The sequence below is a fragment of the Pieris brassicae genome, chromosome 8, assembly GCF_905147105.1.
Source record: "Pieris brassicae chromosome 8, ilPieBrab1.1, whole genome shotgun sequence".
Classification (NCBI taxonomy): domain Eukaryota; kingdom Metazoa; phylum Arthropoda; class Insecta; order Lepidoptera; family Pieridae; genus Pieris; species Pieris brassicae.
In genome coordinates, this window is record NC_059672.1 from 14,036,025 (window position 1) to 14,053,081 (window position 17,057).

The 17,057-nt window shown below is 34.1% G+C and overlaps 2 protein-coding genes across 3 annotated transcripts; one reads left to right on the forward strand and one right to left on the reverse strand.

The window, feature by feature from the left end:
• Window positions 1–436: 436 nt before the first annotated feature.
• LOC123712779 (eukaryotic translation initiation factor 3 subunit A) lies at window positions 437–17,018 on the forward strand. 2 transcript variants are annotated; one of them, XM_045666036.1, is made up of 23 exons: window positions 438–630; window positions 853–1,081; window positions 1,867–2,041; window positions 2,654–2,842; window positions 3,086–3,190; window positions 3,369–3,577; window positions 4,045–4,211; window positions 4,794–4,931; window positions 5,071–5,275; window positions 5,496–5,595; window positions 6,100–6,329; window positions 6,518–6,710; window positions 7,015–7,119; window positions 7,350–7,479; window positions 12,331–12,533; window positions 13,227–13,378; window positions 13,498–13,658; window positions 13,998–14,085; window positions 14,806–14,982; window positions 15,274–15,364; window positions 15,813–15,981; window positions 16,274–16,350; window positions 16,394–17,018. In XM_045666036.1, the coding sequence occupies exons 1-22, from the start codon at window positions 582–584 to the stop codon at window positions 16,312–16,314; spliced, it is 3,306 nt and encodes a 1,101-aa protein (XP_045521992.1). In that variant the 5' UTR covers window positions 438–581; the 3' UTR covers window positions 16,315–16,350; window positions 16,394–17,018. The 2 variants fall into 2 exon arrangements, with proteins under 2 accessions (XP_045521991.1, XP_045521992.1); XM_045666035.1 differs by having other exon boundaries at window positions 437–630; window positions 16,274–17,018.
• LOC123712780 lies at window positions 11,196–12,208 on the reverse strand. Its single transcript, XM_045666037.1, has one exon. It carries the CDS (start codon window positions 12,160–12,162, stop codon window positions 11,200–11,202), a length of 963 nt encoding a protein of 320 aa, XP_045521993.1. The 5' UTR covers window positions 12,163–12,208; the 3' UTR covers window positions 11,196–11,199.
• Window positions 17,019–17,057: the final 39 nt, after the last annotated feature.

A 17,057-nucleotide genomic window follows, 5' to 3' on the forward strand; every position in this document is an offset into this window, starting at 1 on the left:
TTAACTTAAATACAGGCAGATATAGACAGGTAAGATTTTTCCGGTTATTCTCAACCACTTTTTATTTTCGTGTGACGTAGTTTAACACTTTAATTAGAAATGAAAATTAAATGGATACAAATACAGTCATGACTTTGTCTGAGTTAGGTTCGAGTTATGGATGTTTTGCAATGTTACAGAATCTGGTATTTAAAATAAAACAAAAAGGTAAAATCTAGCTTTGTTTCTTTAATAGCTGTTAATTTACACGTTTCAATCATTGTTTATATAATTCTTAAAATTATTTTTACGATCTTACGTACACTCTTTTAGCTTAAGATTTTTATTACTAATATTTGTTTAGATACATAAATTATGTTGTTTTTTTTTTATTTTGGCGATTTTAGTTGCTTTTGATCACAGATCTGATAAAATATTTTTCGAGTTGGTAGCACAAAAAACTCCACGTCGTGTCGGCCATTTTGGGCTGCTTATTGCTTAATAGTGGCAGGCCGGTGGTGAGAGGAATAATTTGTATTATTCCCTAAAAACAGATTTTGCTGTACTAATCCTGTTCATGAAGTGATTAGTGCAAATACACAATGGCGAGATATGGTCAAAGACCAGAGAATGCCCTTAAACGGGCAAATGGTATGTAATTTTTATTATCTTACCACGTTGCATGAATATAAAATGACCATGGTTTCGTAATATATACATTTAATTTCTCTACTGATCATAATTTAATTTTTTTATGCAATTACTATTCTGAAAGAAAGTTGGTATTGACATATATTATATTTTGATATGTCGTCGCCGAAATATATAACCAAAATGCCGTTTAGGTTACATCAACCCGTTGTTTAATTCCAGAGTTTATGGACCTGGATAAGCCCTCTAGGGCTCTAGACACCTTACAAGAGGTGTTTAGGAACAAGAAATGGGCCTACAATTGGTCAGAATCGGTGTTAGAGCCGATCATGTTCAAATATCTAGAACTATGTGTAGACCTTCGCAAGTCACATATAGCTAAGGAAGGTCTTTTCCAGTATCGTAATATGTTTCAATCTGTGAATGTTGGATCTTTGGAGCAAGTGATAAGGTAACTACGTTATTCAGTAACAATAAATTACAATAACTAAATATACACAGTACAGTGGTACCTCGAAATATGAGTGCCCTAACATAGAAGTGTTTTGAGATCCGAGCTGCCGAGCAAGCATTATTTTGCTTTCAGATGAGAACAAGATTTCAGATATAAGGAATCACACACTTTACCTTAGTCTGTTTGCTAGTTCCTCTCATTTTGTATATTTACAAAACATTCACATTTATATACCTAATAACCAAGGGTCTGAAGAAAATAATATCTATTCAATTAAAGTTTGAAATCATTTTATTAAGAAAACACTTTTTAAATGGATTGAAGCTATGTATTATTATTAAAAACTTATCATTATTTACATAATTTTAATTTTTTCTGACATTTCACGTGCTTTACAGCATGCATGGTCACGGTGACACGTTCAATCTGTTTAAAAAGTGATTTCTTAATGTGTAAAAGCTATTTTAACAAAATACAATACTATCATTTTATTATTCAAATATACTTAACAAAAACTAGTGAGGTGGTGTTTTGGGTGCTGAACCAGATTACTGGCATTTCCATTAATTTCAAAATCGAAAATTGCTTTGCAATATGGGAAATTTGACATACAAGCAAGGTTACATGTATATTTCTTGATAGTTTGTTTTAGTGACAAAAAAGACATGTTTTTTTTACTTGTGATTTTGATTTAGCTACGTTTATACATCTTGATTATCTTAAATTAGATAGTGATATAATTTTATTTACTTTTCCAAATGTAAAAACAACTTAATTTTCAGAGGTTATTTGCGTATGGCAGAGGAAAGAACAGAAGCTGCCCGTCAGCAGTCAACTCAAGCTGTTATTGATACTGATGACCTTGACAATCTGGCTACACCTGAGAGTATACTACTCAGTGCTGTTTCAGGAGAAGATGCACAGGATCGTTCTGATAGAACTATACTTACACCATGGGTTAGTAGAACTACAAACTTCACTCATAATAATGGGTAATATTAATGGTTTATTCATGTGGTTAAATTTATGTGTATGTGTAAAAAAGTTAATTAAAAAACCGATTTTTATGCAGAATGTCACATCCTTAATAACCAATAAAAAAGTAGAAAACAAATGGTTTGTTTACGAATTTCAATACATTTCACACAATTTTAAATCATTTCTTTTATCACTAAAAATCACTTGGAGGTGTTCCAATCAAGGTCCCCCAAGACACCTACATATTCAGTATCATCAGATTCGAGTGACATAATTCTAAGTCCAACCCTAATTTAAATTAATTGGATAAATTGAAAAAGCCTCTGAAATAAATCCCATTTCTCTCTTCTATAGTTGTGAAGTGGTAGGCCTCAAAGGTAGATAATAAACTTGGTTTGATACTACAAACACTGTATATTTCATTGTTTGTGTTAATATAAACCAGCACAAAATGTATCTTCAATCATTGTTTAATAGTTTAATATTGATTTGTTTTATTAAAATAGCTTGTGTGGACTACTAGTCATACATGCTATATATATACAAGGTGTTATAAATATTTTTTTTTAAAATCATTATTTCTTTTTCCAGGTGAAATTTTTATGGGAGTCATATTGCCAGTGTCTTGAACTCCTCCGTACAAATGCACATGTCGAGACTCTGTACCATGACATTGCTCGTATGGCATTTCAGTTCTGCCTGAAATACTCTCGAAAAACAGAATTTAGAAAACTTTGTGATAAGTTACGAAAGCACCTGGAGGATATCTGCAAACCCAATGTAAGATTTAACATTTTTTTAAATCATTTTATTTTTGACAAGCCTCTGAAATAAATCCCATTTTTGACTAATAAATAGTTGTGAAGTGGTAGGCCTCAGAGGGAAATAAAATAGGGTATGACGCGACAAACAGTGATCAATGCACTGATTGTGTTAATTTATGCCTGAACAGGTGAAATTTAACATTTTTATAAAAATCCATTTTATTTAGCATTATTTTAGAAAAGCATTGTTTCTTAACAGGTGCAAACTGGCAATGTTAGCATTTCTAAGCCAGAAACCCAGCAATTGAATCTGGAGACCCGTTTGTTCCAGCTGGACAGTGCAATTCAAATGGAGTTGTGGCAGGTTTGTTGTCTTATGAAATAATTCTTAAGAAAGTATTTATAGTATTTCTTAAACCACAAAAGTAATTGCAGAAAAGCTTAAGCAAATTTCATAAATTTTTTAATTAGTACGATTTAAAATATAAATTGAGCAAACCTGCGTAAAGTGATCTAATTTCCCAATATTATTAAAAACTTAGGAAGCCTACAAAGCAATAGAAGACATCCACAACTTGATGAACATGTCAAAGAAGACACCTGTAGCTAAAACGATGGCTAATTACTATGGCAAGCTAGCTCTTGTCTTCTGGAAGGCTGGACACTGCCTTTTCCATGCCGCAGCTCTATTGAAACTCTTTCAACTGTCAAGGGAGATGAAAAAGAACATAACCCAGGAGGAGTTACAAAAGTAAGTAATCTTTGTCCAGTTCCTAAAAAAAGGTAAAATATTAGTATAAGATTCTTTAATGAACCTCTGAAATAAATCCCATTTCTGACTAACAAATGGTTGTGAAGTGGTAGGCCTCAGAGGTAGATAATATTGGGGACGACGCGACAGGCAGTGTGCCTGCATTGTCTGTGTTAATTAATTCCTGAACAAGTATTACATCATAATAAATAATTAATTCAATATTTTTTAACAAATATAAGAATGGCGCTGTTTTCTAGAAATTAAAAATAAAAGTAATTTTTCCACTTTTCTAATATTAAAGTCTGTTAAGAATTAGAAAGTGGTTTATTAATTAGATTTATTTATTGCACAATATATTTAAATAATTGGCTTGGGTACCTCCAAAGAATAGCATAAAAAATATATACGCCAGCTCATTTACATTTCTATATGGTGTATTATAAAAGAAATTTAACGTTTTTTAGAATGGCTTGCCGAGTATTAGTGGCGGTATTATCAGTACCACTACCATCTCTACATCCAGAGTTTGATCGATTTGTTGAAACTGACAAGAGCCCTGTTGAGAAGGCTCAGCGTTTGGCTGTACTCCTCGGTTTGGCTCAGCCACCCACTAGAGTTAGCTTGCTGAAAGGTATAAATTTTCCTATTGTTAACATATAATATATCTTCACACATGACACCAATTTGAGTAATATTTACATTAATACATACACACTTAATTAAAAAATACCGATTATAAATATAAACATGATATAGGGAAGCTTGCTATTTTTTTAATGGTAAATTATGTAAACATGCATCTGTCATAAAAGGACAATTAGTTCATGATAGATAAAATACTGGACTGCAATATAAACATACCAATGTAAATTGTATTGAAATATAGATAGTTGTTTTAGGCCTCTGAAATAAATCCCATTTCCTACTAGTAAATAGTTGTGAAGTGGTAGGCCTCAGAGGTATATAATGTTGGGTGTTACGCAATAGACAGTGTGCACTGCACTGTTTTTGTTAAGAAATACCTGCACATTTTTCGCATTACGTAATTTTAAGTCAATTCTATCAAAACCTAAGGTGTACAAATCGAGATTTTTTATTTTTATTTGCCACTAAACTTTAACAAAAAAAAAATCAATATTATTATTTACTACGTTTATCGTGATATAATGAAGTATCATATGACTAAGTTAAAATACAATATAATTTTAACCAGACGTGGTCCGTCTAAACGTGGTGTCGCTGGCGTCACCGCAGCTGCAGCAGCTCTACTCGTGGCTGGAAGTGGAATTCAACCCTCTCACCATCTGCAATAATGTACAAGGGGTCGTAAAGGCTCTGCAGGAAGATCCTAGTAAGTATTTGATTTATGTAAAGACAGTGTTTTTCAGTTCGTAAAACGCCTCGCTCGTTTGCAAGTCGCGAAAAATACTTCAGTAAAATATATTATACCAGTTACAATGTGCTTAATATTACGTTAATATTTCTTACAGATTCTCCGTTAGCACAATACACCGTGGCCGTAACTGATGTGGCCTTAGTGCGTCTCATTCGCCAATTGGCACAGTGCTATGATTGTATACAGTTCTCCCGGCTTCTTGAACTTGCTGGAACTGACAATCTCTTCCATATAGAGCGACTGCTCGTTGACTGTGTCCGGCATAATGATATGCAGATACGCGTTGACCATGCTAACAAGTAAGTAATAATTACTAATGTTAAAAAACATGAAGCATAAAAAATGTTAAAAACGACTTTTAATTTCCTTTTGGACCTTGGTTTCAATCACTACGACAGACGTGACTTACTAACGTCTACTAAATTTGACGTGGCAAAGCGTGTAAAAGCATATCCAATACGGATTCGATTTGGCATGCTCACAGCTCTACCAACAACTAAATATAACAATTTTTTTTAGGTGTGTACACTTCGGCGTAGAAGCCGGTGGTAATGAATGGTGCTTATCTGCAGACGAAGCTTGCGGCGGTGCCATCTTACAGGCGACACCCGCTGAGCAGGTTAGCATTAAAAAAAATCAAACTCAACTCTCAAACTCAAAATAACTTTATTAATTTAGGTAAACCAGTACACTTACAGAACATCAACAGAAATAATGTTGTTTGCAATTCAAGGGCGTAGACCATGCAAGAAATTCTCCGCCACTATTTTTTTAATCGCCAAGTATTGAGTCATAAAAATTGTTTGAACTGGAGCAAATCAATCCCAAGGTTTAGGATCATTTGAATATTCGTCAAATTTTTATAAAAAGCTTTATTGATTTACGTTTAATGAGATTTTGAATTTATTCAGTGATAATACTCTAATTTCGCTTGGGAGTTTGTTTGTGGACACATTTTAAGAATATGATATTAATATATCTAGGAACATTGTTTCTTAAATCATTAAATGAAAATTTCTTCTCTTAAATTTCGATTTCCTTTATTTTATATGCAATTTAAGTTTTTTGAACCATCAACTAAAAGATTTTAATAATCTTAAGTCCATAATATACAAACTCTTAGGTTCGTGAACAACTAGTACGCGCAGCTGAAGTTCTTACTCGCGCAGTACAAGTGCTGTACCCTCAACGTCGTCGCGCAGAAAGAGAGCGAGCCCGCCTTGCAATGGTACAACACTATCACGAGAACAAACACGCGGAACACCATCGTGTGTTACAACGCCACAAGATCATTGAGGAACGCAAAGAGTACATAGAGCGTTTGAATACTGTCCGCGAGGAGGAGGAGTTGCGGTATGTATTGCAGTTCACATAGAAAATTTGTTGGTCAGACCGTTCTGTTTCAGTCTTAATTAAAGGGTATAGTGAAAATTCACCCTGTTATATTCATATTTATTGTATAGTTAACCATAATTGGGTTATTATACAGAGAAACCATTGATTGACAAGAAAATAAGTAATTAATTTTTAACCTGCTCCAGTCGGCAAGAAGAACAACTTCGCGCAGCCGCAGCAGCCGAGGCCAAGCGCCAGGAACAAGAGCGCGAAGAGCGTGAACGTAAACGCCACGCGTCGGAATTGGCAGCTATGCGCGAGAGACACTTGCGTGAACGTATCGCCCACATCTCGCAGACCATGCACGGCAAGAAGGTTTTGCAGAAGCTGGATGAGGAGGTAAATAATTTTTTCTTGTCCACGGGAACTACATACTTTTGAATTTTTGTGTTGTTTGCACTACCTGCCTAAATTGTATATATGTATTAACATATTTCACAGTCATTAGAAGAAGAACAAAATTTCCTTTTGAGTGCTTCATTTTCTTTGGTTGCATGAGTTTTCTCAAGATGGATCTCAGGAAGTATAGTTCGTCGTAAACTGGTTTTTAATCACGCTCAGCCAGCTTGATTGATGAGAATAGTAATTTAGTTTATACTTCGATTGAATTTTAGAAGGCTAATGTTACCACTTTTTGATATAGGATCTTAAAAAGATGGACGCAGAGGCAATCGCTCAGCGTGAGGCTGAAGAGCTGATGAAGGAGCGACGAGAGCTGCAGGCCAGACTCAAGTCGCAAGAGAAGAAGGTAAAATTTATGACAAAAATATTGTTAAATAGCTTAGCTTAGCAAAAATACATTATTACATTGTTGCATTAATTCGTTTATTTTTTTAAAGATATTTATATAATTTTAAGTAAATTTCTGTAGGCATAATAAACGTATTTATTTTAACTATTACATTTTAAAAGATTATCCAAACCAAAGCCAAATGTCAATATTATTATGTCGCTGTAAATCAGACAATATTTATGTAGGTCGATTACTTTGAGCGTGCCAAACGCCTAGAAGAGATCCCGTTGCTACAAAAGAGCTTAGAAGATAAACAGGTACAGGACAAGGCCTTCTGGGAACAGCAAGAGAAGGAACGCATTGAACAACTTATTGGTGAGTACTATAGAGATGAGAACAGTGGTGATTTCACTTATTTAATAATATATAACTATATAAATGGCATAAAATGCCTGCCTATTCAGTTATGTATACTTCTACTGTAATACTGGAATATAGTTGAGAATGGATTAAAAATACAGTTCATAAAAAAATGTTTAGGAAGGTTATCTGTAAGTACACATGTGTTCATAGAATTTGATAATATAAGAGTTTAATAATCTATTGAGGCAAACAACTGCTAACTGAATGATTTCAAAGAACAGTCGAAGTTTCATTTAAATCGGTTCAGTATTTTTTCATATATACACGTATTTCTGAAAGTTAAATAGTATTGGCAGGTATTTTAAAGTTACTTTATTTATTTATTTATTTATTGTTGTATAAGTGTTCTTAATATAAAGGTAGTTGATGTGGTGGAAACACAAACTGTGCACAGTTTTTCTATCCACCAGGACGTCGAACATAATTAAATCATTAACACACATATATATATATACTAAGACCAGTGACATATAAACTGTAAATTTATAACAATCAAACCATTCAAACGATTTAAAATTGCACGTAAAACGTCATAAACAAATCTAAACACTGACGCGCCATATTTAGCCGATGCAGGAAACCTGTTCTTGTCGAGAATTCTTATTCACATACAGGATGAGTTCCTATATTCGAATATATATATATTATAATCACGTATATGGCATAATTTATGTTATGCATAATTTATAATTGTTTGACTTATGTAGTATTTTTTTAATTTAAATTTAATATTGTTTCTTGTTATATTCGTAAGAAGTGTAGCTGGTATCGAGTTTATTAAATTTGGAATAATGTAATCTAATGTTTTTTTCCCATATAAATTATTGTATTTGGGTAATAGAAATTCGTTTTTTAATTTTCTACGTGTTGAGTAGTGATAGTGAGTTTTAATTGTTTTGAGGTAATTTTCTGTAAAGTAGTTTTCATTTAATAATCCTAGTTGTACTTTCTCGTGTATAGGTATAATTTTGAAAAATGCAAATAGCTTTCTGTAGTCCGCTTTATATTGTGATTTTAATTTTAAGGGAGCAATTGTTTTTAAAATACGTATTTGTATTGCAAATATTTGATTTAGATAAGTTTTGCATGTTCTCCCATAGCTTGTAAGTCCATATGTTATAATGGATTCGGCTAGTGCTTTGTATAGTAGTAGCAGAGTTTTAAGTGGTATTTTATTTTTTATTAAAGTGAATTTGGCAAGTATCGCTCTTAGCCTATCACAGACAGAATTAATGTGCATTTTCCAGGACATTCGGTCATCTATTGTAAGCCCCAGGTACTTATGGTTATGAACTAATTCTAAAGCGTTGCAGTTGCAGCTATTGGGGTACGAGTTATAAGAATGTGCACATGTGTGGTTGTGTAAGATTAAGATGGGTGTACGTGAATTTAGATTGTGACTGGATCGGATATGCATGAACTTTGTTTTGTTAGGATTTAGTACAAGTCCTACGTCGTGGGACCATTTAGCCAATGTATCGAAATCAGATTGTAGCTTTGTTTCTGCTTCTTGGATGTTAGGCCCTGCAGCTACTAGGCATGTATCATCTGCAAATTGGAATATCTGACAATACTTTATTATGTTAGGTAATGTGTTAACATAGGTAAGGTAGTGTAAAGGCCCAATGACTGAGCCCTGAGCCGTACCTTCTGTAATAGATATTGGAAAACTTTCTTCGTTGCACACTTTAACACGATAAGTTCTGTCTTGCAGATAGTTTTCACACCACTTGAGTAGGTTTCCTCGTACTCCGCAGTCATTTAAGTTCTGCAGGATTACGCTGTGCTTTAATGTGTCGAATGCCTTACTGTAGTCAATAAACACTACTAGAACATGATCTTTTTTATTTAAATGTTTATAAATGTGGTCTGTGAATGCGGATAGCAATTGTGTGGTATTTTTATTTGGTTGGAATCCATATTGTTTGTTAGAAAGAATATTGTGTTTTTTATAATAATTTTGAATTTGTCCACATATGTATTTTTCTATTATTTTGTTAATTGTTGGCAATATAGTTATTGGACGATAATTATTATAGATTTTTTTGCTACCATTTTTGTATATTGGTCGAACTATGCCTGTTTTTAGTAAGTTAGGATATTTTCCAGTATAAATGCTCGTATTAATAAGGTTAGCTATGACTACGTTGATTTTATTACATAATGTTTTAATATCCATAGCTCGTATTTTATCTGCACCTGGAGACTTTCTGTCGTTTAATGATTTAATTATCTTTGCAACTGATTTAGGGTCTGCTGACTGAAATCTCATACTAGTATTTTCTGTATGCTGGTAGGAGCTTTTATCTAACAGTGGATTTACACAGTTGGTTGCTATATTACTAATACTATTGTGGAAGGAAGTTGCAAAATTATTTGCAATATCTTTACATGTAATATTTTGGTTTGCAAATGCGTTTTGTATAGCTACGTCCATGTATGTTTTAATTTTTCCTGTTAGTTGGTTTAATATGTCCCATAGATTTTTTAGATTATTTTTATTAGCTTCTATATTGATTCTAATTGTTTTATTTTTAGTTTTATTTATTAATTTATTGACATAATTTCTGGTTTTATTATATTTTTGTTTGAGTATTAAGTTGTTTGGATCTTTTATATATTGAGTAAAAAGTTTATCTCTGTACTGACATCCTTTAATAATTCTATTATTAATCCAATGGTTACTATTTCGAAGAGAGTTAGATTTAAGTTTAACTGTACATTCAGATTTTTTATATGCTTGTGTTAAGTTATTTTGTATGAAGTTATATATACCAATAGGACACTTCATTTCTAATGTCGGCTTCCAATCAATTTGCTCTAGAAGGATCGTTAATTTATTATTGTCAATTAATGTTTTATATGTTGGAACATCCTGTGACTGTGTTTTAGTGCAAGCAAGCACGATCGCTCGATGGTCCGCTAGTTTTGTGCCAACCGTTGCCGTGTATAGGTCGTGTGTTTGGGATCGAGCGTATATGTGGTCTATGCATGATTTTGTAATGGTTCCTTTGTATAGTTCCGCCCTAGTGTAAGTTGTGATCCCACACATAAGGCCTAAACTGTGTAATGTGTTGCAATATTTATGTTTTATAGGAATGTCTAGCTTTAGATTTATATTAACGTCTCCCAATAGATACAAATCAATATTTTTCTGACAGTTGTTCTTAATAATATTATGAAGTTCGTCAATAAACAGGTTCTTGCTTAGGCTAGGTGGGCGGTAAATAGCACAAATTTGAGCAGTGTATTTTGTCTGAGTTGTGATGGTAAAAAGTATATTCTCGAAATGTTGGCTTTTTACAATTTTCATATTAAATTTATGTTTCTTTTTTACATATACTACGATACCTCCACCTTTCCTACCGTTTCTGAGTGCCGAAAACATATGGTATCCATCTAAATTATACAGACAACTGATTTTATCAGAAATGTTTACTTCTGTAAGCACAATAACGTCAACAGCTCCAGCCGCATAAATACACTGCTCAAGACTATCAAAGTATTTTATGATTGACCTTATGTTTATGTGTACACACAATAGATTTAAATGTCTACTGGGAATTTTACTCACAAAATCACTTATGTTTATACAGTCTTCTAATTCACAAATATCACTAGTTAAACTATCCATCTTAATAATAATAATTAATATGCATTTAAATTGGTCAGTTAATTGGCATTCTGTCTTTTTTTTAGCACTTGTATATCCAACACTGATCTTAGGTTTTGTATTTTAGTGTTTTCATCCTTTCTTGCACGCACCATACCGTTTTTAAACCATACGTATTTATATCCTTGTTTATTCTTTAATTCCTGTTTGGCTTCCCATAAAACGCTTTTGTTGTGTTTAGTCATTGCTTCCCTGATGAATACTATTTTGTTATTGTTGGGTTCATAGGGGCAAACATCGGCCACCATAGTTTTAATGGTTTTTGCAGCTTTAATCCACTTTTCTTGGGTTGCTTTATCATTAAGTTTTACTTGTATAATGCCCGGTTGGTCGTTTTTACCTTGGTATCGCATTGTGTTACGGATACTGTCGAAGGGCTGTTTAAGTTTTAATGCTACATTTTCAACTAATTTTCTCACATTCTCTTCACTCGCAGGGGGGACGTTTGCTATTTCTATAAAATTAGAAAGTTTCTCCTGTTCCATCTCATGGAAACGCTGCTCCAATGCACCTACCCTCAATTCCAGATTGTTGTTTTTGTGTATTAGTTCCGTGTTTTTTCTTTCTAAAACTTTTATGGTGTTTTTAAAAGCATCAATACAACCTAATACTTCGTCCAGCTTCGTACTGTGAAATTGCAGAGATTGGTTGAATTCGTTTATTTCCTTCTTTATAGTTTTTTCTACTTCCTTTGAAATTTTCTGTATTAGCCCCTTAGTGTCCATAGGTATATCCTCCTCTGCATCCTCTGTTAGATACAAAGAGGAGTTTCGCTTCGGGGATTCTTGTTGACATTCCATACAGGTCCAGTCCAAGCTTGGGGCCGCCTTTAATGCGGTTATCTGTTTGTTGGTAAGACCACTACATCTGGTATTTAGGTGTACCATTTTTTCACATCGGGCACATTCACATCCAGGCAAAGATTTAGAAAAAGGTTTATTACATTGGTCACACTTAGACATGATTAGATTGTCTTAAAAAGATCGTGTTAGATTATACGCGTGTCACTCGCACGGCTGCGCTTCGACGACTGACTTTATTAAATTACATTAATATACTGGGGTGTTCTTTAGGTAGTCAATTTATATATTTTTAATAAATAAATCACCATTATTAATTATTGAAAACAGAGGCTCGTGCTCGCGACGTCGCGACCCAAACGCGTATGACCCGTATGCACTCGAACAGAGATGAGTTTATGTCGCGTCTACGCAGCGAGCGTGGGGCCGCGTACACCAGTCGTCTCGCTCAGTTCCAAGCTCAACTTGCCTCGCAGAGGGAAGTCCGTCTTGAGAAGAGACGCAAGCAACGTATTGAGGCGAGAAGACAGGAGGTACTTTTTTTCTCTTATGTCCTTTACAAAAATAGAAAGAGAGTTGGCCTAGTGCGACCCTAATCTCCGAGTTCGTACGTTGGAACTGTGCACCAATAGAAATTTCTTTCTGTATACCCAAGTAGCACTATAGCTCCTACGGTGTAGGGATATAACATAACAAACCGGCGTGTTTCAAACCTAAATTTCGATGACATTTGTCAGGCTGGCTGATCAGCTACTTGTCTATGAAATAAAAATGTTTATAGAAACGGATGCAATATGTGGCCAAGACATGTTTAGGGCTATAAAACTAATGGAATTTTTATTTATTATTATTGTTAATAAAAAATAAAAATATAAGTAAAATCGATAGCAACGGTCAAAGTAAAAATCGAATCAAAAATGGGTTTGTTAGGTGCAGATGCATTATGATGATTACTACTCGGCTAATTGCGATAATAACTAAGAAAACAGATACAGAAGTCTCTAGTACTCCAACTCCTACTAATCTACCGAAACTAAGAGTTTTAGCGCCATTTGTTTTATGTCATGATTTATAAAAATTTACTTATAATAAGGTATGTGGATAGAGGAAATCTTATCATCTGTATAACACTATTTATACAATAAAATAATAAATGATGCTAATGATAAGTTAGGTGAAGTCTCTTATTGATTGGACTTCCTTTTAAATCTTAACTCTTCTTACAGTGGTTAGCGGAAAAGAAGCGTTTAGAGGAAGAAGCCGTAGAAGAGGCCCTTAGACAGAAGGAAGAAGAGGAACGCCGCGAACAAGAAGAGAAGGAGAGGAAGAAACAAGAAGAACTCGCCGCACTTAAAGAGAGGAAAGAAAAAGAGGAACGGTAATATAAATTCCAATACTTTTTTTATTTTATTTTTTTAGAAAAGTCTCTTATAACTAGTTCATGCAATTACTTATGTGTATAAATAATTAACTATGAGTGATATGTTTAATTTACAGTGAACACGCGGAAATGCTTGCCCGCGTTCAAGCGAAGGCTCGCGCCAAAGAGGAAGAGATCACTCGCAAGTTGGAGGAGCAGAAGACGACCACTCAGTCCACCTGGAGACGGAATAAGCCTGGCGAAGCTGCAGTTGAAAAGAAGGAGCCTTGGAGACCTTGTAAGTGAACTATTTAAAAAATGATTCTTATATATATTATACACCGGGATAAAACTCGTTTATGATATCAGTTATAGTCCTTAATAAAATTGTATATTTAATTGAAAATGAGATACGAGTTTCAATTCATTTTTGCGATGGGATTGGGTTCGGGTGATTAAAAAAAAAGAAAAATATGTTCAGGTTCACAAGTCGCGATCAGTGAATAGTCAATGAAATTAAACGCTCAGATACAGTGATTTTCTTACATTGTAGTACTATTTGCCACATCATTCAAATCAGATGTTATACATTATTTTGAATTTCTATATAAGCATATATAAATGTTTATTTTTACAGCTCGTCCCCGCGTCGGTCCGGCCCGATCGCCCGAGCCACGTGGAGACCGCTCGACAGGAAGAGACGATCGCCCGCCGAGAGATGACAGGTAATTGTCAAAGTCAATGTCAAAAATCATTTATTCATATAGGCAACACAATGTTCATAAAACTTATGAACCTCAATAAAAAAAACAGTATACGTTAAATGATTCTAATTTTAAATTTACTGCCAGTTCTCAAATCAAGGGCGTAGAACGGAAGAGAACAACTGGCAATAAACTCCCCGCCACTCTTTTTTAATCGCCAAGTTTTTTGTATTACACAACGTTTGTAAGGAGCTGTAACCATAACACCATAACAACACGCAATACATAGTCAAAACTAACTAACATCACCGCATACACGAATTCAAGTACGATCAGTCACCACAAGTAGCTCACGTTCACGAGTATGACGCATGGCCAGCCATCGGCCCCCTCGTCATATTTTAGGGAGACAGACAACCCGACGCATGGACGCCGCCACAAGCAATGACATTTAAGCCGTTCGGTTGGTTGGAATGTCGGTTCTTGAGACCTGTTTTTTTTATAAACTTTAACGAAAATGATCACCCTTAAACACACGAACTAGTAAGTTATATAGTAAGTAGTAGTTGTTGTAGTAAGTTTGTATGGAAAACTAGAATCGCATTCTATATTATTTAAATGTACACTCAACTGAAGTCTATACTGTTATTCCGATCGGTGTTCGGTTCTATAATTTCTTCTACATATGATGCAGAATAATTCGAGATTAGCCTTATATTGTTAACAATTTTCTATTAACAGCCGCCGTGACGATAGAGCCCGTGATGACCGCGGTCCAAGGGAAGAACGATCACGCGACGAGAGACCGCGAGAAGAAAGACCACGTGACGAGAGACCGCGTGACGAAAGACCCCGAGACGATAGACCTAAGGATGAAGGAGGTTGGAGGTCCGTCAACCGCGAACCAGAGAGGGACAGGTATACTTCTAAGTTCTAACATCACATCTAGTCTTCATTTTAATGATCCGTTTATAATGTTTCCTTACGTTAGCAGACTTCATACCAATGTTCTGTTTTACTATAATCTGAAAAAGGTGTTACACCTTCTAAATCCTTAACATAATCTTCACGTACTTGTACGTATAGAAATGCCGTACTTAATTAATAAATGAAACATAAGCTTTGATTAGATTTTCGTTAATTGTTTTTGATACGAGAAAATATAAGGGTATTCATTAGGGTATTAAAAGTGACATTTTTAATTTGCAGGCCTCGTTACACTGGTCGTTCAAGCGGTCCCCCCGCAGCGGACAGCAACAGCTGGCGCCGTGGACCCGCGGAACCTCCACCGGCAGCTTCTGTGAGTTCAATTATTTGGTTAATATTTTTAATTGAAAAGAGTAATTAATTAATATTATTTGGTAGGTTTATTTTTTACATCAATCAATTTTTTTAATAATTTCGATTTGCTATTTTAAACTTAGGACAAATAAAGTACCATACTCCGTAAACAAACTTTTTTTGTCATAAATTATGGGAAATGGATTCTTTGTTCATAGGGCAATTTGATTCAGGTGTTTTTTTATTACATCTGTATTTAAATTACTACGTAGTTAATTATTTTGTAAATGGTAACTGTAGAGTGAGGTCAATTATTTGAATGGCAGCCCTAAGATGAGCTATCTTAAGCCTCGAATTAGAGTTTTGTCCGTTATGTTTATTCATTATATCTCCTGCGTAAATAGAGATTAGCCGTATTTGGAATATATGCATAATCTTTGCGGATCTAATAAAATAGAATTTTTCAGGAGCGCTCGTCAACATGGCGATCCAAAGAGCCCGCCCGTGACGATCGTCAACGTGACGCGCCGCGTGACCGTGAAGGATTCCGTGACCGCGACGGAAAACGCATGGATCGAGACGGACCGCGTCGTGAAGAACGTGACTCCCGTCCACCGCCACGCCGGGAAGAGAAGCGTGAGTTATAAATATATTCTATAAAGTAATAGTTCAAATGCACACATGAATTAATTATTTAATTTTTGATTTCTTTCGACAATAAAGTCAATTTTGTCAATATATAATAATAAATTCAATAGATCTAGATGTAGTGTACTAGAATTAGCTCTGTATTGTAAATTCAAAATAAATTTTATAACTATTTTAAGGCCATTAACTAGAACATATCTTTTGTCAGATATTTTCATACTTAAGATTTTTATTGTGGTACCTTTAAAACGAGTAAATTATAAAATATGTTATTTTTCAGCTCGCGACCCCGATTCGTGGCAACAAGTCACAAAGCGTTAAGATAACTGGATTTTATTCATTTAACCCAAAATATTCATTTGTGTTTTAAATATATAGTTATATAATGTCCTGAAAACAAATATTTTGCGCCATCTCATACTGGGCCATGCTTTGCTATTTTGTATTATTTATTTTGCCACATTTCGTTCGGCTGAAGTAATTGTACAAATGTACAAACTCGGTCAACGATTAGCGGAAAAATCAAACAATTTATAAATGTTTCGTTATAAATTTCATTTTTAAACAATTAGTAGATAATGTCTCAAAATCGTGTCACATAATACCTACTTTTACAGTAGCAATTGGATGAACACAATCTTTTTTGTTCATAGAGAGCAGAGTTTTGTCTAAAAGCTTAACAAATAGTACACGCGCAATAAATAGCATCTCAGAAAACTAATGTGTAGTTACATGTAGTTTAGTATTTTGATATCATTATCAATTTGTATCGTGATGCACTTTTCATAAATATGAAAATATGCTTATAACATGGTGTTTTTATTTCTTATTTCGTAAAACTAACGTTATTGCCTTACGACTTGATGAGTATCTAAGAAGTTGTTGAATGATCATTTTCTGGATTATTTAACCAAACAATGTTTTATTTCTTATGGGATTTCAAGGAATAATGCACTAACTAGTAAGATATTATTGACTTTGAAATTCTTCTAATGTACTGTATGAAAATAAATGTTCTCTAAAAATTGTGTTTTATTTGTATACAACGTGTTTTAAACGTAATC